The sequence below is a fragment of the Varanus komodoensis genome, unplaced genomic scaffold (genome assembly GCF_004798865.1).
Source record: "Varanus komodoensis strain SLA01 unplaced genomic scaffold, ASM479886v1 scaffold39, whole genome shotgun sequence".
NCBI lineage: Eukaryota > Metazoa > Chordata > Lepidosauria > Squamata > Varanidae > Varanus > Varanus komodoensis.
The window spans coordinates 6,125,458-6,152,767 of NW_025335922.1; the positions used below are offsets into that span (position 1 = coordinate 6,125,458).

The 27,310-nt window shown below is 42.9% G+C and overlaps 1 protein-coding gene across 1 annotated transcript in view; it reads right to left on the reverse strand.

The window, feature by feature from the left end:
• Positions 1-266: 266 nt before the first annotated feature.
• The window catches only part of STAB2 (stabilin 2), a 90,192-nt gene continuing 63,148 nt past the window's right edge, over positions 267-27,310 (reverse strand). Inside the window, exons 49-69 of the mRNA XM_044441068.1 lie at positions 26,939-27,073; positions 25,660-25,719; positions 25,032-25,208; positions 24,746-24,838; positions 22,737-22,883; positions 21,136-21,192; positions 20,775-20,898; positions 19,863-20,012; positions 18,710-18,814; positions 15,850-15,957; positions 14,273-14,466; positions 12,795-12,936; positions 12,162-12,295; positions 10,894-11,059; positions 10,249-10,355; positions 7,918-8,037; positions 6,484-6,642; positions 4,328-4,438; positions 2,114-2,242; positions 1,378-1,491; positions 267-690 (exon numbers count right to left, since the gene is read on the reverse strand). Of these exons, the coding sequence (XP_044297003.1) occupies positions 640-690; positions 1,378-1,491; positions 2,114-2,242; positions 4,328-4,438; positions 6,484-6,642; positions 7,918-8,037; positions 10,249-10,355; positions 10,894-11,059; positions 12,162-12,295; positions 12,795-12,936; positions 14,273-14,466; positions 15,850-15,957; positions 18,710-18,814; positions 19,863-20,012; positions 20,775-20,898; positions 21,136-21,192; positions 22,737-22,883; positions 24,746-24,838; positions 25,032-25,208; positions 25,660-25,719; positions 26,939-27,073 (2,583 nt within the window). The 3' untranslated portion in view covers positions 267-639. The remainder of the gene's footprint in view (positions 691-1,377; positions 1,492-2,113; positions 2,243-4,327; positions 4,439-6,483; positions 6,643-7,917; positions 8,038-10,248; positions 10,356-10,893; positions 11,060-12,161; positions 12,296-12,794; positions 12,937-14,272; positions 14,467-15,849; positions 15,958-18,709; positions 18,815-19,862; positions 20,013-20,774; positions 20,899-21,135; positions 21,193-22,736; positions 22,884-24,745; positions 24,839-25,031; positions 25,209-25,659; positions 25,720-26,938; positions 27,074-27,310) is intronic.

Here is a 27,310-nt window from a genome sequence, read left to right on the forward strand (position 1 = left end):
TTTAATGCCCAATAGAATGCACGGCTGATTTCTTAGCAGCAGTGACTGTAGTTAAAGCTTTGGATTTACTTTGCTAGGACCATGTGAATTCCTCACTTCAAATCTACCATTGTGCAGTCTTGCAAATAGATAAATGCAAGATACTGGGTAAAATATTTTCCAGATGCTCCTCAAGTCCTGGGATCTTGGGTGTTTCAAAAGAGAAGGCACTTTTGCAGGACACCAGCAATGCCAAACCTGCAGCAAGCCAATCAATACTTCTGTACTCATTTTATATTAAGCAGTATTGTATTAAAAGTGTTTAACATCAGCTTTTTCTGCAACATATAAGAACTTGAGAAAGAAATCTCCCCACCCCTACCCTCAAATCGGAGGTAAGAAAGCAGAACAGTGGCACGTGAATCAGCTCTCCAGTGCAGCATTCTTCTTCCACAGTGACTCCAACAGGAAACCCGCAACAGCGACATGAGTACAATTTGAACTTGGGAAAGCAAAAACTGTACAATAAAGTGGTAAACAGGATTGTAAGGGAGCCAAGCCAAGCAACCTTCAACGTTACAGGAAATTTTGACTTTAAGCGCATCTTCTGAAAATGGCTTATCTCCGTATTACATTCCAGCTGCAAAACAGATGCTGGCCTCAGAATGCTTCTCGAGGGCTGCTGTGCACTAGCTGCTGGTCATCGGAAGTCTGTAAAATACAGTTTAGTGTTTCTACAGAGCTTTTCAGTATTCAAAGCACTTTATATTATAAATTTCAAAACAATGTTAAGAATCCATCAAGAAGCTCTCATCTATGTGCAAGTCGGTGTAGCAGTGAAGTGCATGGTACTGGGATTCAGGTGATCTGGGTTTAAGTCCCTCTTCAGCCATGGATCCAACTGGGTGACTTGGGGCCAGTCACAGACTCTCAGCCCAACCTACCTCACAGGGTTGTTGTGGGGATAAGATGGAGAGCAGGAGGAGGAAGCAAGTGATATAAGCTGTTCTGAGTTCTTAAAAAAGGTATATAAATCAAATAAGATGCCCTGAAAACAGCAATCAATGAGATGAATTATGGGCTTTCAATAGGGAGATTCCATCTCACCATCACTGTCCCTAAGAATCTGTACAGGTGCCTGCATTTTAGGACTTATCTTGGGGATATGGTTACGGGGAGTTTAATGATGAGTCTCTACACTTCAAAATTTACCGCTGTGCCTCATGAAATAGCTTAATTGATAGTCCTAGCAATAAATTCTGAAATTATGTCCATCTTCAAGTTGTATCCTAAACAAGTTCTACAACTGATTACATGCAATATTTTCTTAAAAGTGAAAGATACACATTCAGGCTTCTGACTTATTTAAAAGGTAAACCACTCAAAACAAGAACTTACAGAAAATGGATCGTAAGGGGGATCTGATGGCATAGTTCCTGAGCTTTCGTAGTTTGGGTTTGCGATGTTTGAGGACTGTGCCTTGTCCATTGTAACATCAATGTCATCTTTCTCCTTTTTAAGAAAAGAAAAAAAAAAGGAATTAATGGTTCATAGATTTATTGCAAAGGATTCAGAAGTTATGAATGGGCTACAGGATCATATTCCAGTACTATTCCTTCTCTTCCTGGTTTGCGTTTGCCAAATTTTGGGCAACATGGCAATGTATAGCTACCATTGCTAACTACAAGTTCTAGTTTGCTTTTCAAACTAGAACTGGAAACCTAATTCAAAATCAGTGGTTTCCAATTTTAAGATTGGTTCCAGACTTAGTCGTGCATGGAGTAAACCAACTGAAATTAGTGGGACTTCAGTTAGTTATATAAAGCAGAGATGGGTTGTTTCTTTACATGACACTGCATTGCTTTAATCAGCTGCCTCCCAGCTTGGCTCTTATGTCAGACAGCTATATTAGGGGAAGACTGCTCAGAGCAAAGCACACAGAGAGGCCAGAGAGGGGAGGGCAGGTTGCTCTGTTTCTACTCACATGCTCCTTTTCAAGTATCATTTGTAAAGAATCAGTCCCTCCATTCTATGATCTATATGTAAAGAGGACTACCCAGTTACATCGTATCTGACCCTGATTTTCTTGCATGATCGAAGCAGCAGCGTTTCCAGCAATCAGAACATTTCCTACCTCAAAATGCTGGAAGGGAATGGTTCCCTGCTTAAATCGGAAGTATGAATACCCAGCGAGAGCAGCAATTCCAATGACCAGAAGGACCACGAAGAATATTCCTGTTCCAACTCCAGGATGTAGAGAAGCCTGAGTGTAGACAGTTGAGACAAATGAGTATGTCAGGAAACAGAGTTTAATTCTCTTCCAACAAATTCCAGAAGAAATTGGTTGGTGTTCGTCTTGCATTTCAGGAATTTGAGCTGGGAAAGTTGCCTGCATGGAAGCTTGGAGAGCTTTGGCCAGTTCAAGGAGACAATGCTGGCCGCAGTGGACCCATGCCCTGATTCAGGGCAAGGCAGTGTTCTATGAGTGCCTAGCTTATATACTTGCTCTGGACACCAAGGGGTTTGGGATAGGGAACCCTCTGACACAGGGGTGAGGAACCAGAAAATGTAGGATTGCAACTCCCATCATTCTCATCCACTGGCTACTGGGAGATGGAACCCAATAACATCTAAGTGGTATGAGTCTGTCTCTTAAACATTGTGCCCCACACCACAAAGAAACAGGAGCAAGTAGTTTGAGTTATTTTAGTTAAATGTGTTAGGCTGGATGACATGGGACATATTAAAAGCCATATTAAATATTCATTTTATTTAAAGTTTTTCTATGCCATCCCATTACTAAAAAAGTCTGGACGGCAGAGACACAAAAAACCAAAGAACAACAAAAAGCCACATAACTGCACAGTTCAACTGTTCATTTTTTTCTTAGAAAAAAGCTCAAGGCTAGAGAAGTGAGAGCAAGCAAATTTCAATCTTATTTATCCGCACTCTCTATTGTCCTCCTTAATGCTTGTCTCACCTCATTCTTACTCCTGATTATGAATATCTTTTAGAAAATAAAAAGAGTGCATTTTTAACATGAAAAAATACACAGTGCCAAGCATGCATCCAAAAGCACACTTTCCTTCACAGGTTAAATCTTAAAAATGTGGCTGGGGAGGTTGGGGGGGATTGCACATTTTCAGAAATACATGCTTGTGCACTGAGGAAATTCTGAACTTTTCCCCAAAATTATTCTCCCATGTTTGTTTTTAGGGTTGCAAAAGGGACAAGTTTGCACACATAACAGGAATAATATTCTCAACCATGTCTAGACTGAGATTCATATGGAGAGGTGAACTGGTTATGGAGCCCAACCAAGTGAACATGGCCTTTCCATCCTGAAAATGCAAGCAGGCCATTTCAGCAGATAGCTTTAGGTGCATACAGGCATGCATAAAATGGGCATGGGCTCCCCCTGCCTGCTTTTCCTTTTGCTCCAGGCACGGGCTCCTCCCCACACCACCTTATGGATGAAGCAGAGCCCTGTTTCAGTCCAAAAACCATCAGAACGCGTTTTGTTTGCAATCCTAAATATGAAAGGAAATGCATTGTTTGAAAAAGCTTGCACATCTCCAAGCTGTGCTCATGCTAGAAAAGTGTGTATGTTCATGGTTTTAGGGGACGAGGAAGGCATGTGCTTTTGAAAAATGAGGTCTGTTGGATGCTTTCTCTTCTGTAGTTTTACACTGAAATATCTGTTCTAAGAAGAGTGGAAAGCAACTTCATGACTGACACTAAGGCCAGCCAGTTAGTGCTTAAAAAGGAGGGACACTGGCGTGTGAGTGTTACTGACATGATGGCTAAGTGAACACCGCAGTGCAAATCCAGTTTCTGTTGCAAATTGGAAAAGCAGTTTTTCTGTCTGCTCATTTTGGAGGAGAAGATGGTACATCATGGATGCAAAAGCTCAGGCCAGGATACCAAATTTGACTCTCTGGGGACCCCCAGAAGGCCATGTGCCCTTTCCTCTGACACTAGTCCCTTTCTTTCACCCACCACTCATTGGATGGTATGCAAGATTTTGTGTAATTTCTGCTCCCCCATGCCATGCAAAAATACCTCTCCTGAGGTTACTGGCAATAAGAACTTTAAGCTAAAATATGCTGGGTTTATTTTGCATTTTGGCTCATTGCCTTTGGTCCCACTCATTGCTGGAATATGGCTCCCAAGATTATCTCCAAAATGGAATTTGGCCCTTGGACTGAAAACATTTCTGCACCCTTGACTCATAGAGCCCCTTAGGCAAACTCAGCAGAATTACTTGTCTATCATTTTCAGCAAGTGAGGAAAACAACAACAAACCCCCAAACACAACAGTGGTAAATCTTGCATGCACTCGACTTACAGAGGGTAGAGGGGGAGCCTTCAGCGGTTCTGCAATGACATGGATGACCCCATTGGAAGCAACTATGTCCCACTCAAGGATTGTTCTTCCATCCACATATTTTGTTCCCATCTACAAAGGAAAACCAGACACACACCTTATCTGACCTTCCTATGTTACTCCCTGGAACAGAGCTGGAATTTATTTTTCAGCACTTAGATCCTGCTCATATGATTCTTCTCGTGGCCACGGAGTTCACCCTTTTTGTGCCGTTGGACATCACCAAGCAGGGAATTCAGCTCTTCCCTGCTTGGTGGAGCTGGAAGTAGCCGGCTGCGACAGGAATGTAGCCTCTGCTACAAGAAAACTGCTTTCAGATACCTATTAGTTTTGAACAGATGCTATCAACTGTTCAGCTATTGTTACATTCTTTCCATAACTTTATGCTATTTTACCTGCTCAGTCCAGATATGGTGAATGAGTAATTACTAGATTTGTAAAGAACTGTGCAGCTGCTGCTTGTAAAGTGTACATTTAGTCAAGTTAAAGGTATGAAGACATAGCTCCGTAGTTCTACAGAATGTGTGTGAACTTTCAGGACATTTACTGTAAACTGGATTCTACTGAAGAAAGAGGTCACCATGATCTAATTGATTTTATATACATTCCCACGTGAAACAATATAATTGGAATATTACTCTGCTTCTAGTGGATAGCAAAGGAATGGCCAGATCAATAGCAGTCAAAGCAATCTTCTTAATACAATGCAAAGAACCTCTTCATTTTCATACTGCCCAATTGCCAAAAGGGTATTATGTTATTAGGAGCCCATGCTGGCTCCTGGTTGTAAAGGGCTCTTGGACTGGTGCCACAGGTGGGCCCTGCCCTCCAGGCTGCAGGTGTGGCTGCTTGCCGTAGCTGTCAGTCAAGCACCACACACTCTCCTCCCTGCAGATGAATCTTGCTGGCAATGATGCTACTCGTGCTGTGGGCAGCTGGTCCTACGTGGCTCAGGCAGCAGATTGGGAGCGGCACTGGATCACACCCCTCTTTGCCGCTGCCCCTGCTGGGTGTACCAAGCACAGGTGCTTCCCGTGCTGCATGGGTCCTTCCTCAGAGCAAGGCGTCATGGCTGATGTGGTTCCCCTAGTAAGTGCCACCTGCAGGTAACACCTGTCTTGTAGCAAGGAGGGTCTGAGGGAACTGATGAGTGGCAACAAGTAGGAGCAGTGTCACGGCATTGTTCTGAAGGAATGCTTCAGCAAAGGACCCTTCCGAGCATTACGGCCTCTGGTAGGTGCCCAGTCACTCCAAACTCTCCTGTGATGGGGGGGGGGGGGCACCATAATTGGCACGTATCACTCATCCAACCACATGGATAACATTCCAGATCCTAGATTCCTCCCCAGGTCCTTAAGCATGTTGGAAAAAGGGATCAAGATTTTATTTCTTCTTCTCTCCTAGTATTAGAATATGGAGTCATCCCAAGAGAGTGAATGGTGGGAGATTCTGAGATAAAAGGAAGCATTCCTTTGCACGGTGCATAAGCAAACTATGGAATTTGCTACTGCATCATGTAGTGACGGGCAGCAATTTAAAATGGGCTTAGATGAATTTGTGAGTATAAGGCTATCAGTGATTATATGCTACCTTCAGTATCAGGTAAACCACACTGAAGGAAAGTAGTTGCTTGGGAACATGGGCAGGTGGACTTACTAGCTGTGAGTTTCCCACAGGCAGCTGGTGGGTCACTGTATGGACAGAATATTGGACCATGTGGACGCTTGGTCCGATCCAGCATAGCCTTGCCAATGTTCTTACTTAGACATTGCAAGGGAAGTAGGAGCAAATGGTGACCCCTTAGCTCTCCATCTCTGGTAACTCCCTAGCTCTGCCACTAACAGTCCTCAGTGCATAGAAGATGCAGATGACAGCTAGGCTAAAACAGCTGCTCAAGATCAGCATCTGCTCCTGTGAAGTCCATTTCAGCTGATCTCCACTCTTCCATGTCTGAAGGTATGGGAGCAGGCATTCATCTAGGGCAGCCTATCCACCGTAGCAGTTACCTGTTCAGAAGGGAGGGCGCCTATGCTTTGACAACTGAATGCCAGCCTTGGGAAAATGAATGAACCGGGAATATGCCCATGGACGTGCAGTTTGGTCTACACATCACCTACCTTTTTATCTGAAAAATTAGGTTGGTCCTGGTTTTCATTGTGAGTAATTAGCAGCATTTTCCCTATTCTGGTTGGAAGGGTAGTACCATTAGTCAAATCTTGATAATATGATGTACCCACATGGGATAAATGATACTCAATATCTCTTCCTGAAAGTGTCTGAGGACAGAAAACAAGGCATAGTCATGTCATTTCACAAAATATTGTGTGCTGGTGAGTATAGTTTCTTGCAATGGCTTTTAATGTCCAGTTGTCTCCTTTATTGCTTCCTTTTAATGTAATTGATTTTGCCATAACAAATCTTAAAAAGACATTAATGATAAGCTTGTTACTGGCAACTAGGATAATCCAGGATGAAGACCAGAAAGGTGTATGCAGTTACGTTGTGTGAATGGTAAATTTAAATTCTTGGAAATAGAAGAAATGGATAATCTAACTGAATGTATATATAAAAAATAGGAAATCAGCAGATGATAAAATCATTCCGTTTGTATGCAGTACAACTTATTTATCAGAGCAATAATTGGCAACATAATACAGCAGATAGAAATCTTTCTGTTGTCAGATGACTTTGTTCCTTTCTTTTGTTTAATTTTGTGTATTAAAATAAGATGAATTAAAACAAAGTCACACTTCCAAAATGCCAAACAGGGGCTGACAGCAAGCATGTTGCTGGTAAATCTTAAGAAACCTTAAGCAATCTCATCCCCTACACTATATAAAACGAAAGCCTGCTCGGGAGTTCCTATTCTTAAAACCTGCATGTCATTCCTAGATCGTTCCATCACACTCATGGGTGAAGTCTCCAGAAGAGGGTCTCTGAATAGCATGATCTATGGCTATAGAACCATCCCTCCGAAATATGCCTCCCCAGGATCATGGCTACACTCATCTGTGGTGCAGATGAAAACAGCACTGGCTGAGTGATACCTGGGACAATTTTGTGAACTGTGGGTCAAAGAGTTGGGAGCAGAGGATTAAAATCATTTTCCTGGATTGGAGAATGATCTTATGGCCCCTGGAATTCGAGGGGGGCATACAATTCTTTCAGTTTCCAGAAGTGAGTCAGAAAAGCGATCCAGCCTTGTAACTGAGAATCCATGTAGCTGATCGCCCTCCCCATCACAGCTGGCCCAGAAAGAACTCTACCATTGAATGTCGGGGGGGGGGGAGCTCTTTTGGAGGGGAAAGAGATTGGGGTCACCTGGGCACAAGATATCCTGATGGTACAGGTTGTCTCCTTCCCTCCCTAGGTGACCAAACATTGTTTTCTAGCTGACTGCAGAGCACCACTCCTGATCTGCAGTGGATAGTCATAAACCTGAGTCTGGGGACTTAGGAACATCAAGGGCTCAACCAGTAGGATCACATCCTTTGCCCTGTGGTGGCAAACTCCTGATGCTGGCAGGAAAAAACATTAAATTATTTCCTTACTTCATTTGCCATCAGCCCATCATTGTTTGGTACAAAGAGTGTTGCATTAGTGGACAAATTTTTGAGGTATTTCAGGAACTCTTGACCATTTCTTGAGGCATTTGAATATTTCTGGATCTCCTGAGAAGACAGAATTGACAGTGGTGAGAAGACCTATTTGGATTATTTTTTATAGTTGTCCAGCAAATGTATACAATGATCTATATGTTCAATTAAGTAAAACTTCTTTTACACATGTAACCATCTGAGCAAATGTGATATTAATCCCAAAAGAAAATGAGGGCTCTGGAAGGAGTGGACAGCTTGTGTTCAGTAGTGGATTTCATCATACACAAAATACCTTGTCATTCTTTTCATCAGAAGGATTAAAAATGAGAGTCAAGGTGGATAACTGGAAGCGGGCCACAAATGGGCGTGAGAATGTTGTTGAATTTCTAAGGGCCAAATTACCCATGGTGTTTGTGAATCCCTTATTTATTTATTTGGAATTTTTGTATGGCGTCCCATTCGCATAAGCCTCAGGACGGCTTCCAACATCATAAAGAAATACATACATATAAAATCTGGAAGCATCCTGGCTCAATATTTTAAAACCAATAAATAAAATCAATTATTAAAATATCGTTTAAATAAAAAGGTCTTGGCCTGGCACCAAAAAACAAATAACGAAGGTGCCAGGCGGACCTCTCTGGGGAGCGCTTTCCATAAGTGGGGCACCACTGCAGAGAAGGCCCTCCTCCGGGTACTCACCCTCCTAATGTCCTTCATGGAGGGCTCCTGGAGAAGGGCCTCTGCTGCCGATCTCAAGGGGCAGGAGGGCAAATACGGATGCTATATTTGAGCAAGTGTGGTCAACCTGATTGCTTTTGCTCTGCAGAGCATGGTCTGAATCTTGCTGCCTTTCTCCAGAGCAGATGGGGGAATGATGCCAACTTGCTGTGGAAACCTATGGCCCTTCAGATGTTGTTGTACTACAGTGCCTGTTATTTCTATGTCACCAGACTTGCTGACTAAGGCTGATGTTGCTTGGGGTCCAACACTGGAAAGGCCACAAGTTTATTATTTATTTATTTATTTAGCGGACTTATATGCCTCCCCATTCGCCTAAGTCTCCAGGAGACTTACAAATAAATAAATATCATTAATATAATAAAATGCAGTTGGAGACATCCTGGCCAAAGTTGTTAAAATCAATAAAATTAACAATTAAAATGCCGTTTAAATAAAAAGGTCTTGGCTTGGCGCCGAAAAGCAAATAATGACGGTGCCAGGCGGACCTCTCTGGGAAGCGCATTCCATAGGTTGGGCGCCACCACAGAGAAAGCCCTCCTCTGAGTACTCACTCTCCTAATGTCCTTCATGGAGGGCTCCTGGAGAAAGGCCTCTGCTGCCGATCTCAAGGGGCCGGAGGGCACATATGGACGTAAGCACTCCTTTAGGTAACCAGGACCCAAGCCGTTAAGGGCTTTATAGGTGATAACCAGCACCTTGAATTGGGCCCGGACTTCAATGGGGAGCCAGTGAAGCTGACTGAGGACTGGAGTTATGTGAGCACAACGCCCAGTCCCCGTCAGCAACCTGGCAGCTCTGTTTTGCACCAATTGAAGTATCCAGACCGTCTTCAAGGGCAGCCCCACATAGAGCATGTTACAGAAGTCTAGTCGGGAAGTTACCAATGCGTGAGTCACTGTCTCCAGGCAGTCATTCTCCAGGTAGGGACACAGCTGGTGAATCAGCCAAAGCTGAAAGAAAGCACTCCTTGCCACCGCTCTTACTTGAGCTTCCAGCGAAAGCTCTGGATCGAGGAGCACTCCCAAGCTGTGGACCTTGTCCCCATCCCTGATGTAAAACTATGCTTTTTGTTCCACTGGGATCAAGAGTGGGTAGAAACTGGAAAGGCTACCAACATCAGTCTTGTATTCTCCAAGAGAACCCCCTTCAATCGCTGATGCTCATATAAGGTCTTCTCCTACCTCATTAACAGCACTCCACAAATTTGAAACACCTGAGATATCTGGAGATAGATTATTAAGGCACCTGCTTCCTTCCTAGGAGATTGCAAGGACTATCACACATAACTAACAACCCTCTTTGGGATACAGTGCTTGAGACGATGGTGGTAGATCAACTCCAGGTGGCTGAAGTGGGTTACCTGCTTAAGGTTTATTAATACACTGGCTAATATTCTATGTGTTGCTTGAAGCTACTAGTAATGAACACAGAGTGTGAACACAGTTCAAAATGAAGAAAAAAAAGTTGGTTTCACCTATGAAATTTTAAAGTATTTTTGTTTCACTCCTGCAGAAAAAAGGGTTTGTTTCTGCTACCTACCAAGACAAAGTTTGAAAAAGTTGGGAAAGACATGAGGACTTGAAGCAGGTTTCCACTACATGTAAATCCATCACCCACATAACCAGTTTTACAGGTGCAGCTGACATCTGCAAAACACCAAGCAAAAAGTATTTCAGAGAGCAAATCGAGGAGGCACGGCCATATTTACATAAGTATCTGCAACAACAAACATGAAAAGTTGTTTCAAAAATAAGGAGGGCCTGCTTGACCTGCTCATAGCTTAGTGACAGCCGTCCCCCCACCACTACCTGAGACTCCTGGTCTCCACCAGGCTAACTGCCCATCCTGATTTTTATTTTTTTTATATAATAAAAAGTTGAAATAATGTTAAAATGTGTTAAGTAAAAACATCTGCCATTAACTGCAGGCTTAAAAACTTTCTAGAGCAAGCCTTGGTCTGCTGCCAAGACAGAATCCTATTTTTGATGTTCATATACCACTTTATTTACTAGAAAGCCTTTAAGATGGTGCACAACAATTTAAATGATAAAACCTGGGCAGCATTACATAAAAACTTTAAAAGCAGTAAAACATGAGTCGTAGGACGACAACCCGAGTTTGCCCAAGGTCTTTGGGAAATGCTGCGTGGTTTTGTCAAACAAGACTAGAACAAGACACTTTTACCTTTGACTCTGTAACAGAAGACATCCCAGGTCTCACTCAGGTTGACTCGGATCCCATAGTCAATAATCCCAACAACTCCGCCGCCACATTTTGGGGCAGAAAAAGCTGTTGGATATGCTACTCTTCCAGTCTCCAGCCAGCCAGCCGCACAGAGATGGAACTTCGCCTGTCATTAGTACAGAGACAATCCAATCATGAAACAAAGGCGAATAGGTTGTGTGTTTAGCCAGAGCAACAAGGGGTTTTACCTGAGTATGGCAGCAGGCAGGCACATATATTGTGCAAACCCCCATCAGGTCTTGTTCTGGAGTCTTAAAGGGCGAAGTCAGTTCTGCGAATTGTTTCATTTACATCTCCCACGTTTCTCATGTTGACTATGTTAACTAGGGCTGATGGGAGTGTAGGCTAACAGAACTGAAGGGCCTCTTCCTTAAGCGAAGCATTGCCCTTTCACTAGATCTGTCTTGCCCGGCCTGATCAGATAACCTGGCATTCCAACACCGATGAACAAGGGCCAGTGTGGGCTTAAATCTTCACAATGCCGGGATAAAACTGCAACTGGTACCCTGGGAGACAGTTCCAGCACAGCATGCACCATGGCACCATCATAGAAGTGGTTGCCTGGTTCCAGATGTCACTGCGCCAGTGCAGGAAGGGGCTTGCTATCCAGCACAGGGCCCTATGATGTGTCTAGAATCCTGTGGGTGTCCTTTCAGCATGAGCTGGAAAGAAGGAGCCCAAAGGCAAACTTGATAGACAGACTTAGAGGCAACTCTGCATAACTCCACCTTGTTTGTAAAGTAAAGGGATATTTGCCAAGTATGGAAGAAGAGCTCGTTCCTTGCACTATGATGGTGGCCACCTTGGATTAAGAAGAAAAGGTTGCCACATCCACCTGCAGAATGACCCAGACTCATTTGCTTGTCCATCTGAAAAGGTTAAGGAACTAATTCTGTGGGTCCTAATGATTTCTGTGCTGGTCTGGATCAGTGAAAGTGCATCATGGGATATTCAAATGGAGATGCCAAAATAGACAGCTGAGTGTGTAGGAGCAGTTCCCAGAACCTTTACAAAAGGTTGTAGCAACCATCAAGGGACATATATTACATCTGAATACATGTTTTACTAGAAATGGCATTTTTCCAGATCAAACAAGTTGCATTCTTAATGGCACTTCTCAAAGAGCTAAATTTAGACTCCTGGTTATGCATAATATTAACTGCAATACATGGACTGCCTTCTGCACGAGGGGAAAGGAGCCCTGTTACCATCTGGGCATATAAGAGCTGATTGTAAGTCGCTATGGTCGCTCCTTGATCCGCACAGGTTTTATTTGCATCGTTGTAAGTCAGCTTGTACTGTCCCTTTGGAGAGCGGACATGAAAAACTCCAACAGTAGAGTCTGAAGGAAGAAAGAGGGGAAAATGTTGAGGGGTTTCTAATACAAAGTATTAAAAAAATGGAAGAATGTAAGTTAAAAAGGGTTTTAAACAAGTGAAATTCTTTAGTAAATCAAGAAAATGCAAAATCAAGATTTCCTCTGTGCGGCTTTATAATCAATTTTCCCACTTCATGCCCTGGAAGAAGCAAAAATGGTGAAACCGAGGCTGTCATACTCTGGGCACAGCATGAGAAGGCCAGACTCACTGGAGAAGACAATCATGTTAGGGGAAGCAGAAGGCAGAAGAAGATGACCAGATGAGAGATGGATGGACTCCATAAAGGAAGCTGCAGCCTTGAGTTACAAGAGCTGAGCAGGGCTGTCATCGACTGGACATTTTGGAGGGCTTTCATTCATAGGGTTGCCATAAATCAGAGGCAATTTGACAGCATATAACAGCAGCAATGTATATTAAAAATCACCATGACAATGCGCCTATTTCTGGAATACTGACACTGACCCTGGTAATGGAGATCTGTACAGATGGCATCAGCATGGCACTGCCCATTGTTCTGCAGACATCTATCCATTGGTAGCTGTTTGACTTCACAAATAACACCATCACCAATGTAGTTATCTTTGCACTCACACTTACGCTTATCCTGGAAGGGAATTTTTCAGTGTAACTAAATATCACAAGTTTTTTTAAAAGCATGAAGATATTGAATTGCACTTCAATGGAACTGGGAAGATCTTTCATTTAAAAGGGAACATACATTTCTAGCCTTTATGATTACTGGAAAGCCTTAACAATATGACTGTAAGAGGTGTGTTTTTTATCCACTAGAAGCTTCTTCTCCTGCTTTGGGTCTTGCTGGCTGGATGAGCAGCAACATCTTGCTCAAGCCGCCAGCAGGAGCAGTGGCAAGAACCGAAGCTGCGGAATGAGCTTGTCCCACCTGTACAAATATTGGTGGACAGATGAAATATGAGGTGTGGGGATGTACATAAATGTGTTACACGTGATGAAGAAACAGACTCTACACCGTTTATTCATGTGCTCCAGCATCTTTATGATGAAAGTCCTTTGGTCAATTTAAGAAGATGGTGAGCACATGTGGGCGGATCACGTTGTCTCTGCCACCACATATTTGCACACGTCGTCTAGAGAACAGTGCGGAAAGTAGGTAGGAGAGACGTGAACAATGTTCTATAGCCCGAACCCCAACCTGGTGCCCTGCAGATGTGTTGAACTGCACCTCCCATGCAGGCTTGGAATGATAGGAATTGTAACCCAACACATTTGGATGGCCACAGACTGGGGAACGCTGCGAATGTCCTTGGCCGAGTGAGATGCTGCGGATCTCTTAGTGCCTTCGAGATCATTCCCTGCTGGCTGGCATGCAGGCCTCTCCCTCCTGCTTCCATACCAAGCACCCTCCCTGTGGCTGCTGGTCCCAGCCCAGAGAAGCCCTGTGCAGGAGCAAAGGCAAGGCAGGGGCCCCTCTGGGCCGGGCTGGGCTGTGGAGGCAGGGAAGGAGGGTTGTGCTGCTGTGGCAGGGGAGCAGGGAGGGCCGTGCAGTGGCCAGGCGGGCTGCCAGTTGCCCTGCTACTGGCAGCAAGGGAGCTTGCACTGTGCCTGCTGCTCTGCTTTCTCTTCCCCCTGCCAGGAAAGGTCACCTGCAGCCCCACTGCTATCCTTCTGGGCTTGAGAAGACTGCTAGAGAAGAGAGGTCGGCACCAAACAGTGCTTTCGGGTTTGCATTTTTTTAAATGTTAAACCTGTAAGTCACCTGAGGGACCCAGCGGGCCAAAAGGTAGAGTAAAAATGTTGTGTATAAATAAAATATAGGTTGTGTTGCCCAAATGGCTAAGAAGACGGGGGATGCAGTGCTTTTCTACTTCCCTGGGTAGGTAGAGATATGCCTTGTGAACAAGTGGTTTGATGCGGGTGGGAACAATGGCCTTTCCGATGGAGTAAACAACCGTAACACTTACAGGCCCAGTCATTGTGCAAAGGGCATGCTCATCACATCCACCATTGACCCCATCTGTGCAAGGGTTGATGGCAGTGCAGGCGTAGCCATCTCCTTGGTATCCTTTCTGACACGTGCAATTGACTTTCACATCAGTTTGGACACATTTTGCATTCTTATGGCAGCCACCATTGGCTTTCTTACAAAGGTTCTCAGCTGGAAAGTGAAAAAAGAACCAAAATCCCACAAAGAAATTATGCTCATCATCCATCTGTCCTTCACAGGAAAGCCTTGCATTTTGAAGTATAAATGTAACATACAAATGCAATCTGAGACATAGTTATAGGATTACAAATTGTTATGGATATTTCAGTCCACAAAAACCACAGGCATGAAGAAGACAGAAATTATGCCTGCAATCCCAAGAGCAAATGCCTGGATTTTCTTTCATTAGAGGGAGAAACAAATGGTCAGTGTACCCTTCATTTTAGGTGTAAATGCCTGGATTTTCCTTCCTTGAAGGGAGAACAGAAGCTTGGTTTACCTGTCATTTCAGATAAGGGTCTTCCCTCAACAAAGGGGAGTTACACACAACAAAGGGGAAACCCTAACCCTTTACTGCCCTCTGGATTTGGAGATTCCCCTCCTCTGGAATGGGGAGAGCTTTAGTAATCATACAGCTCTTGAAGCTAAAGGTTGTGATGGAAAAGTCAGAGCTAAAATGGACATCAGGGCTTGGCTCAATTTGCTGGGTGAATTATCCCATCAAAGCTTGCAGTGACGACAACAACAAAAGGAAAGGAAACTCTTCAAATATCACAAGGCCCAATGTTGGAAGCAACTGAAAGTTTTTGTCATGAAGTTCTGCTGGAAAGATCTCCCCCTTTCCAGCCTCTTGTGTTGCCAGATAGAATTAAAGCTGTCAGATCTGACACTGGAGATCAGATTAGGAAACTCAGGCTGCAAACTCACTGAGTTTTTTTCTACTGTCTCTGTTTTCACTTTTGTTGCAGAGTCAAGGTCTGAACTCCATCTGAAGGGGCTTTCTTTTCCTGCTCTTTTCTGCTACGTAACTTCTACGTGACATGGTGCTATAGCAGACTATTACAACTGCACGAGTAGGAAATTTTATTTGGATTTGCTTTCACAAATAATACACCATTTTCCTTGCCTGTTTCCTCACTGGAAAGTGATCTAAAAAAACAGAAGTGAAACTGGAAGATCATAATCTTGTCTAAAGAACCCATAAACTAATAAGGTAAGGGATGATGTAACATATAGAGTTTATTGTATTAAGTGTACAATAAACTCTGGGAAGGACAGTGAATAATTCATTAAAAGTGTGAAATGAACAGTCTTTTTTGAACAGACTGGATCCATCCCTCTTCATAACATTACTGGCATCACATTATTGATAACTTCACTAATATTTGTATGGCACATATCCAAATACATCAGTATTTTATCATGCCTCATAGGAAGTACTGAGAAGTAGCTGAGCTGTGAGCAATAGAGTACATGTTTAAAAATCAGGACCAAAAAACATTCTGTGAATTGTGCTGGCACTTCATTTTTTCCAATGTACTAAGGTAACTTTACCTGTACATGTGATCCCATCTCCGGTATAATATGGCTTGCACTGGCAGGTATTCTGTTCTTGGCACACAGCATTAATGGAACAGCTAGGTGTGCACACTGGAGACACAGCTGTGGAATAAATGAATGAATGAATGAATGAATGAATGAATGAATAAATGCATCATGTAAAGTTAAGCTTTTCTCATGATCAAGACTAAACAAATTAAATAAATAAAAATTTCCTTCTCGCAAGGAACACAAGCCTACTTACTTCGCTCCATTTTATCCCCACAACAACAACCCTGTGAGGGAGGTTGGGCTGAGAATCTGTGACAGGCCCAAGGTAATCCAGTGAGCTCCATGACAGAGTGGGGACTAGAAACTGGTATCTCCCAGATTCCAACACCGTAACTGTCACACCACACTTCTAAATAGAAAACTAAAAGTATAACATCCCTGAGCAATAAATCTAATGAAAATAAATAATGAAAATAATAATATTAGGAGGGTGAGTACCCGGAGGAGGGCTTTCTCTGCAGTGGCGCCCCACCTATGGAATGCGCTCCCCAGAGAGGTCCGCCTGGCGCCGTCATTATTTGTTTTTTGGCGCCAGGCTAAGACCTTTTTATTTAAAACTTATTTTAAGTGTTAATTTATTATGGAGGATTTTTAAAAATTTTTAAGCCTAGATGCACCGGGTTTTAATATTTTTAGTGTATAAATTTTTATATGATTTTGTTTGTTTTTGTTTTTGTTGTGAGCTGCCCTGAGGCTTTGCTGCGATGGGGGCGGCATAGAAATGTTTTAAATAAATAAATAAATAAAGAAATAAACAAATAAACTCAAATACACCAGCAAAAAACTGGTGCTGCTCTCCTTCTTTTACTCTTTTTTTTGCATGGTTATATCTGGTTATGGTAGAACAATAAACTTCTTGGGTCCTGATTTAGTCATATTTCAAGCAGACCCAATGAAATATTGGGACTTGATTTACGAATAGTTGTCTCAAGTCCCAGTGATTCCTATAAGTCTATGCTTAAATATGGCTGAATCTGGATCCAAGCCCAGACGTCAATGTAGCTTTGACTTGTATTTGTGGTGCAACATACCAGCCTTATAGTCGGAGTTTACAGTTGCTGCTGGATCACATACATGGTCAATAGCCACTCTGCTACTGTAACAACATAGCACATCTGCCCAGCATGACCAGATGCATAAGGGTAGAGTGCATAGTGGTACATAGTGGGCCGGCGGTAGCTGCCCCTGCCCGCAGTGCTCTTTCCCAGGTGCATTGGGTGGAGCTGTTACTGGGCAGGGTCCAGTTGCACCCCAGTACTAGTGCCATTGCCCTTCCAGGATCAATCAGGGGAGAGCAGCCATTTGCTGGCAGAATTCGGCAGCACCCAATTGCCACCTGTTTCCAGAGACCTAGCAACTGCCAGCTACTTGGCACAAGCACTGACTTCCGTGAGTGCAACATTGCTCAAGGACAGGCTGGACTTGCACAAGGTAGGCATGTCATGAGTGGAGCTGGCTGGAGCAGGAGGTCAGACGAGATGGCCCGGAAGGCCCCTTCTGACTTGCTCTGTTTCTAAGTTTCTATCATTGGAATTAGTGCTGGGATGCAATGAGATAGTACCCATACAGTTTCATCAAAAGAAATGGACAGAGAAATAGAGGCAAGATTTCTAAAGTTGTGAAGGACCTTGTATTGGTTTAGACTGGAAGACACTGTAACAAGGAATTAATATGAACTATGCACACTGACTAGTAGAGAGCTCTGGAGTGAAATGCTTAGACTACATAGCTTTCAGGTCTACATAGCTCAGCTTTCACTTCACTGATAAACCCTAGTTTCCGGCAAAAGCCTCAACAGGGAAACAAGTTCAAGGCACCGTGATCTGCATTCCTTAGATAAAGATTTGCAAGGGCAGCTGCATCATCTCCACCTCCCTTCCTTTTGTCCCTGTTCCTCCAGTCACTAGCTTTGAGCACTTTCTAAAAGGCAGAGAGGATTTATAAAATCCATAACACAGCTATATATAATTGGCTTTCCACTTTGGACCAGGAGTGCATGAGTGTCTAGGCAATTCAGCATCACTGGAGGAACGTCCATCGCCCAAGAAAGCCTGTGATCCAAAGCGACATATGTGAAAGCCTGGCTTTGCTTATTTCTTGATAACCTGCATCCATATTCTATCAAGTTAATAAAACATTTAGTATCTGTAACACCAATGGATTTGCTTCTTCCTGAATATCTTTCAATTTAAAACAAGGTGCCTTGGCTGGACGCCCCAAATACAGCACGTGTGGAAGTGGAATCAGTTAAATGAAACCTTTTTGCTAGTCCTTTAAAATCTCAAATTTAAAATCAAACTTCTCTGGTTTTGAGTGTTCTGATGATGAGTGAAAAAGTAAGAGTCATGCTTTTATAATACTTTTGCCATTTACTAGTTATATGACCGTTTTTGTTTGCTTATTTGTTTTACGAATAATTTGTTTCCTTATGTTGTCCTTACAGCAACCCACTGAGAGGGGGCATTAAAACTAATAACGATTCCTAGTGTAGCTATGCCCCAAGATGTTGGTAAGGAGAGGTTATTTGCTTTAATTAAATGTTGACTACAGATTTTGGCTTAAGGATATTTACCAAAAATTAAGGCACATGGAAATCGGTAGGAAATCTTTCTGACTTTCTATTTGTCTCACAGTGTGATCAAGAGCAGGAGAAAAACATGGATTGCTATAAGTCAGCCAGTTATAAGCAAGAAAACTACAGATGGAGACAGATCATTTAACCAGCCAACAGTGCCATAAAAATTATAGCAAGGTAACTCTTCCTTGCAGGCTACAACTTGTCCCTACTGTTAAATAGCCAGACCGAGTTTGGTTTCACAGAGTTGTCCAGTCCACCCAGTTTCGCAGAAGCACTGCCCTGATGCAGAAATTCCATCATCGCACTGTCCATGTTCTGTGCATTCGCAGGCTGAAGACAAAAACATTATGGGATGATTAGCAGAATGATCAAAGGAAGAGTCTTATGTAACTCAAAAGTTCACCCCCAGCATCACAAACATGATTAGAGTTAGCAAACTGCTCCTGATCATTAGTTAATGTCAGCTAAAGCCCTGGAATATAAAGTGTGTGCAAGGGCTCTCTAACGTAATCTCTCAGGCTTAACAAGGCCCAGGGACAATATGATGCAGTGGTCTGTTGCTCTGCATATGAGAATATGAAATTACCTTGTTCTGAGTCAGAACATTGGTGCATTTGGATCAGTACTGTCTATTCCAAGAAGCATTAGCTCTCCGGAGTCTTATACAGAGATCTTTCCCCCCACAGTTTGGCCTTAGGTGGCCAATTTTAAAAGAAACAAACATTTGCACATATGTGGGTCTCTGAGCTGGACTGGCACCATGCCGAGGATCTCATGGTGCTAACGTAGGCTTGCCAGTTGAGTTTTCATCTACCAGGTACTGTCCAGTTCGGGACACAAGTTTTCAGACATGCCCTGGAATGATGCTTCACAACTCAGCTAGAAGTCTGCTGTGGGATCAGTCATGCCCTGGTAAGATATTAGGGATTCAATAAATCCCAGTAGTTCTCGTATTCCAATCCAGAGGACACAGGAGTACCACTGCTTAATACATGGGTCCTCAAACTATGGCCAGGGGGCCGGATCTGGCCCACCATGCCCATTTGAACCCGCCATGCTGCTCCTGTGCCCATGCGCACTCCCGCCGCCGCTGCCCACCTTGCCCCGTGGTTTGTTTGCTCGGCGAAAATGATTTCCAAGTGAGCAAGCCGCTGCCTTGTGCACCCCCCTCGTGGCACCTGCCCGCCCCCGCTTGGCCTCACCCACCCGCCCGTGCCTCGCTTCACCCCGCCTCATTGCGCGCCCCAGCGCCGGCCCATGCACACTGCTGGCACCACCTTTCTGGCCCGCACCCAGCACTGGCCGCTTTCAACAGGTCCCCTGGTAAAACGGTTTTAGGACCCCTGGCTTAACAGGACAACAACCCCATGGAACCTACCTTTGCAATCATCGCCATATCTTCCTGGCAGACAGAGCTCACACGCAGTCCCGTTGAAACCAGCATTGCATGTACATTGTCCCGTGCCAGAATATCCTTCATCACAGGAACCACGGTTATTACATGGTGCTTCGGGACCTCCTGGACAGCCTGGAAAGTCAGATGCGGCAGTGAGTAGATCCTTGCAAGATCAGGGTGGATATTTTCTCATATAGATTGGGCTAGGATCTCAGGGCCTGCAGAAGGAGATCCACTTTAGAGTTGGGACTCATGTGAATGGAAGGATGAATGTACATAACCACAAGCTGTTGAGCACATTCACCAAGAGAGCGTGCATTTAATCTCTTCACAGAGGGGGAAACTTCTTCATGGACAGAGTTCTTGTGCGGTGCTGTTTTGGCTACAAAAGGACTGGCATGCAGAGAGGGAGCTTGCTATGTAAGAATGCACAAGGGATCCCTAGCATGGCGCCCTGGGCCTTTCTAATGGCTCCCCCAAAGTTCTCCTCTCCCTGTCCCCTTCAAACATTAGTTTTAAATATAAAATGCAATAAATATTAGGCGGGGAAGGAATCACACCTTCTCCATTCTAACATAATACTGTATATTCCCCATTTAAAAAAACACAAAAGTGAAATGGAAGGATTGTGTTAGAGCCCATAAAATTCAGAATAAGTGCACAGTAAATGCCTCAAATCACTTGATACTTTAGGTCCACTGTTGTCTCTACTAAAGCTGTTTTGAAAAATGTGGAAACCCTCTAAAATGATTTACAATAGCTGATAATAGAACATGTATACCGGAAAAACAATACTTCATATAGGATTTGGAGATTATTAAATATACTGATGGAGGGAAATACTGATATCCCCACCCGGGAATGTCTCAAATGCTTAAAATTCAAAATCCTTACCTTGGCATTCATTCCCAAAGTATCCCTTACAACACTGTGGTATCCTGACCACCAGCGAGCAGTCCTTCTGACAGCCTTTCAGAATCCTGTGGTTGAGCGTGTAAGTACATTGCTTCACCTCTTCCTTACAGTTTCAGATTTGAAGATGGACAAACCAAGCACATGCAAGCAAAATGAAAAAGGAAATTAACAATCTTTATTTTATTTAAAACATTTGTATGTCGCCCAATTGTGCCACAGCACCTCTAGGCAGCTCTCAATTACAAGATAAAAACACAATAAAAACAAATAACACATTAAAAATAAAATAACAATAAAATACAAGCTGTGCTACTGAAAACAACAACACAGCCATAATTACCACTGCTTTACTTCCAGCAGGACACTGCAAAGTTCTGTAACAACCAGTGCAGTCTCCCTGTAGTAAAAGAGAAAGAGAGTTATATGTTTTAAATAAGTTTTGTTTATCAAAAGAGTTTTCATAAATTCTTAAAAAAAAATCTATCAAGATCATAATACAAATGCAAAATACAGCATTGTGAATGAGCACCATCAATATCATTTCCCATAATTTTGAAGGAAATCAGATATACTTCCTGATTTCATTCACAAATATAAAATACATGCACATACATAAGCAAAGCTTGTGTGCTTGCCTGTGCAAGCACATGTGCGTATTTGTGCGTACAGGATACAGGTCTCAGATCTGATGGGTTCATATTAAGCTCTTTGCAGGTCCCACAGCCATAATTTGCACGTGTGCCGGCTCGGTTGCCTGATAAAGAATCCCTCTAAAAGCATGCTCAATAAGCAGAACATTAGTGAATAAGGCACAGTGACAACAGTAATCATTATATAGTGTCTAATACCCCTTTTCAGGGACTGCAGGTGGCGCAGTGGTTTAAACCGCTGTGCTGCTGGGCTGGTTGATTGAAAGGTCGCCGGTTCGAATCTGCACAACGGGGTGAGCTCCCGTTGCTCCGTCCCAGCTCCTGCCAACTTTGCAGCTCAAAAGCATGCAAATGCAAGTAGATAAAAAGGTACCACTTCGGTGGGCAGGTAACAGCGTTCTGTGCACTTCAGTGTTTAGTCATGCCGGCCACAGGACCACGGAAACTGGCTGAGGACAAACGCTGGCTCCCTCGGCCAGGAAACGGAGATGAGCACCGCCTCCTAGTGCCAGGCATGACTGGACTTAATGTCAAGGGGAAGCCTTTACCTTTACCTTTTACCCTTTTTCAAGAGTGTCTTACTTCTGCAGTGTCACAATGGTAGCTGTCAATGGATATTTTTTTAAGCCCATCGAGTAAACTAGAAGACAAATGTTATTTCTAGTTTGGACCTACCTGGCGTTATGTTTGTCTGAATTAAGCTAGAGTAACCTTTCCATGAATATTCATAGTTTAAATGAATATACATGGATTTTTCAGTTCCCATCAAGTTTGACTTTTTCCTGTCCCAAATGGATTTTATCCCACATGTGCAATAAAATGGATTAACAGAGGAGACCTGAGTCTTCAAAACATATGTAGTTTACTCCAAGTTGGAGAGGATAGTTGAAGAGAATGGCAAAATGACAAATGCATTACATTATTTTAAATGAGCAACATGAAAAACCAAGTGATAAGGAGGATATTAATGCTACAATCTAGCCACACTTACTTGGGAAAAGTACCATTAAACTCAATGGAATTTATTTCTGGGCAGGTATATATGGGATCGCATTGTAAATCCACTGAGCATCATTGGACTAAATACAATTGAACTCAATGGCATGAGGACTGCATCACTAGACTCTGATCTAGAATTCCACATAAGTTCCATTTCAGTAAGAGAAGTCCTACAAGTACAGCAAGATTCCCCATATATGCGGGAGTTCCTGTTGGAACACTCACTCTTCTGTGACGTGCTAGATTAGTATGACATTCAAAAGGGTAAATAACATTCCATAGCAGGACTGACCGGAATATTAGAAGTGATAAATGTGTCACAACGACCTCCAAGGACAGGATCTGTTAGCATGCAGTCAATACCATAAGCAATGCCACCATCAAACTCCAGCTGCCTTTGGATTATTTTACACCTCCTTTCATTGAGGAACAGTTCGCCCTGAAGGTGAAAATAAAGCTATATCAATTTCAAGAGACCTTCACTGAATATGTGAAACAGGAAGCACAACGATAATGGCTGGGAGTCATCTTGGTTGTTTACCTTTTGGAAAACATAAATCAGTGTATAATCTAACTAAAGCTAATATTACTCATAACATATTTAAACATCTTCTCATATTTCACTAATGATAAGCAAATGTGTCAATATGAGTTTGGTTTAGTTTGTCATTTTTCCAACCTTATATTCATTTTTTCCTGTTTCAGCATCAGTTTTGATTTTTTAAAAAGTTCTCATAGATAATTGTTGGTAAACAGTTATCCTTATATATGTATTTATGCAAGCAATGTTCCCCAGTAGAATGCTTTATTTTTGTATGACATTTCCAGAAATATTTTGGAATAATTTATTGACTGAAGAACTGCATTGCAAGTGCCAACATAGAAGTAGCTGCATTTCAGTTGGATATTGGTTTGGGAAGTGAGAATTAAGTAAGTCTGCATTAAAATGTGAATTTCTCTTCCAACTCTTTGCGAGGGTTGGAATCCCTGTACATAGATTCCCTTCGTAGGAAAAACTATATACACTATATAGCCTTCAGTGTTTCAAAAATAAGACTTGTGATGTCTTGATGGTAATCAATCAGTTAGTCGAGTGCATTGGTTCTTATTTCTTACCATCACATTTAGAATTTAGATACTGTGCTGTGAACTGATCCTTGGGCAGGATTCTGCATGACACACATGCTAACAGAAATGATACTCTGCTAGTGTAAGCCACCTCCAGCACAATGGCCATAACATTAGCTGCTGCAAGAGGATTCCCCAAAATTCATCATGCATGCCTGCTAATGCTATTAGCCTTGTGCTAAACAAAGTTAGCATGCATGTAACACAGGAGACTGTTCATCATCTCTATTTGACTCTGGGATATCAAGTTATGTTCATGTAAGGGGACACATGATAAAAGTGATGCATGGTGGATAAGGAGACATCTTTCTTGCATTGTCAGGAGGCTAAAACCCAGGGCCATCCCATGAAGCTGGTTGGTGGGAGACGCAGGAGAGATAAAAGGAAGTCTTTCTTCACATTGTTAAAGTATGGAATTCACTTCCACACGGTGTGGCAACGGTTACTAGTCTGGATGGCTGTACAGGCGAATTGGATAAATCCATGTTGAAGGCTATCCATGGCTACTAGTCCTGATTGCTATGTACTACCTCCACCATCAGAGGAAGCATGCCCATGTTATCTGGTTACCTGAAGGAGCGCTTACATCCATATTTGCCCAGTCGCCCCCTGAGATCGGTGGGAGAGGCCCTTCTCCGGGAGCCCTCCGTGAGAGAAATTAGGAGGGTGGCTACTCGGAGAAGGGCTTTCTCAGCGGTGGCGCCTAAGTTATGGAATGCGCTCCCCAGAGAGGTCCGCCTGGCGCCGTCGTTATTTGCTTTTCGGCGCCAGGCAAAGACCTTTTTATTTAAGCAACATTTTAAATGCTAATACAACTGAATTTTATCTGGCCAGGGCGGCTTATTTTATAATGTGTGTTTTAAATTATGATCATTTTATATGGATATTTTAACTTATTGTTTTATCTAGTGTTGTAAGCCGCCCCGAGGCTTCGGCGAATGGGGCAGCATAAAAATGTTTTAATAAATAAATAAATAAATAAATGTTGCACTCCTGTCCTGCTTGTGGGTTTTCCCTGGGCAGCTGCTTGGCCACTGTGTGAAGAGAATGCTGGGCAAGAGGGACCCTTGGACCGATCCAGCAGGACTCCTCTTACGTCATGTCCTTATATCGTTGTGATAGGCTGGTCAAACGTGCATGGATTAGCTAGTGCAAAAGACGTGAGATGCTCACAATGTTGCTGTCATCACTTCCACATTTCACACTGATATCTGAACCTTGAAGCGTCTTCAGTGAATCAGAGCTAGGGAGGGCATAAGCGAAAACCTGCGAAAGAGATCAAGGAAAGGAATCTTGAAAAGGTTTCTAGGGGTGGGGAAAGGAGAGTGAAAACAGAAAGAGAGAGAGAGGGCACTTCATACTTAGAAAATAGGAAAATCCCAGTGCTTCTGTTTCTTTTCTTTCTCTCTCTCTTTTTTTTTTACAAGTAAACCAGAAATGTTAAACTGAAAACTCCCACCTTAGTACTTCCAATAATGTGGTACTTCAAGTACTGCTGCAGCTTTTCCTTGTTTGACATTTTAAATAGTGCATCCTGTTGGTCATTTGGGAGAGCTCTGATGACTTTGTCAGTGGGCCAGAATAAGGTGATCGGTTGATGGAGAGCATCATTAATCACATTGATGGTACCTGAACTCTGAAATATAGTCAAAGGGGAATTGATTTTTTCCATCAAGGAGAGCTACAGAGGGAAAACGACTGAATATACAAAAGTAAGGATAAGCTGCCCTTCTCTGCATAGTGCCTGCAGCCATCTCAGATGCGTATATTCAAAATACAGGGGCCTCCATCCCCTTCCTTCCCTCTCCTCCCCATCCCAGGCACGTTCAGCTCTGCGCTCTCCCTGCTCTGTATACGATGTCTGTCGTCCTCTGAGTTTGGAGGTTTCCCATAGGCTCGAGACCTATCATGAACTGTGGACCTGAATGCAATATTAGAGGGGTTATTTATTTATATCCTTATTGCATTTTTATATCTCCCAATAGCTGAAGCTCTCCAGGCAGGCTTTTTTGTATTTTTGAGAAATTGTTGTGAACTGCCCGTTGGGGGGTATAGAAATAAAATGACATTAACACACATACTCTTACCTCCAGTAAATTGTAGAACATAATGTATCCATTTTGTGCTGCAACCATTTTGAGGGTTTCCTGGGAAGATAATTGATTTGCTAAGTTTATTTGCCTCTTTTGGAAATGTAATGCCAGGGTGTTTTCAGTAAGTAGCGAGCGTGGGTTGCTTTACATGCTCTATTAAAATACACCTGTTGCTTTCAGAAATATCGGTATCATTAAATAATTGACTGATTGTATTTCTATACCAGTTTTCTGAAACTAACCGAGGTGGTTTACCAAAAGTCCAGAAAACAAAAACCACAGTTGAAGAAAAACTCGGCAAACCTTTAAAACAAACATAGAAACTATAACAATGTAAAAAGTCAGGTTAAAAAGATGTGCCTTGAAGCTGCCATCTCAGGGAGAGGTGTCTGCATAATCTGAGACTACTGAAGAACCCTTGTAGCTCATCGCTGTGGCCCTTGGGCAGGACAATCTGGAAACTAAACTTGATGCTGTGAGTCACCCAGATAGTGCATGGCTAATGGAATGGAATTATTAACCCCCCTTGGAACATCCATGGCTGTTGTTGAATCAATAGCCTGTTGGATATTCCCAGGGCTGGGATGGCAGCTGAAGATAAGGGTAGCTTGGTACTAGTGGAAAAAGAGATCTGGTTGGATCGGAATGTAGCCATACTTTGGCAGACCACCTGATGTCAATTTAAGTATGTCTGTATTTTTCCTAACTGCTATTGAACGTCACTAGTTTGATGATAGTTTCACTTAGATGTAGACTAACTCATCATTCTTAAGCATGCATTATAGCTACTTCATATAATGTACCCTTGAAGCAAACACTTGTGGCGGTGAGTAGGGTCAGATGCATATTTGCACTGTTGGGAGTATGTATAAGTGTCTACATTATTTCCTGTTTCTGCTACCAGGGTAAGGCCGGGAGGTGGGGCACTCATAGCTGAAGATGGGCTGTCTGGTTCTTACTATTTATACCAGGGTAAAAGGGCCAGGGGCACCTGGGTTCAGCTCCAGATCCCTGCCAAGCATGAAGCTGACTGGCTTAATTTGGGCCAGTCATTGTCTCTCAGTCTTACGGTTGTTAGGAAGATCTGTGGCCTGGGGGATCTGGAAGACATCAGGTGGGAAAGGCTGCTCTGCAGCATTGCTCTACAAGCTCCCTGCACTGCCATTTAGGCTTTATCCAACAAGTGATGGATAGAAAGCAGCTTTCAAAGTATTAGGGCATGACCAGCTGTGAATGAGCTGACAATCCCAAAACAAATGATATGTATCTTTACCGGTGTAGACTGTCCAGCTGAGAACTCTTGAATCCTCTGTGGAATCAGGACTTTGTCTATGATATGAATTACTCCATTTGTACTGATTAGATCACTGGTCAAAATCTTAGCTTTGCCATTCAAAAAAACTGTATTCTGAAAATGCAAGCATGACAAGGGAATTTAAAAAATGGAAACAAGGATGATATACTATAGAGAAATAAAACAAGATCAGCAGTACCTGGCCAGGCAATAAAAACTGTCAAAAGTGTAGAACTACAGTATAAAATCAAAGCAAAAAAGTAAAAGTGAGCAACAGTGTAAAGATCTAAAATATGACAAGAGATTTAAAACAGTAAACACTTTAAGAAATAGAGGACCAGAGGACCAGAA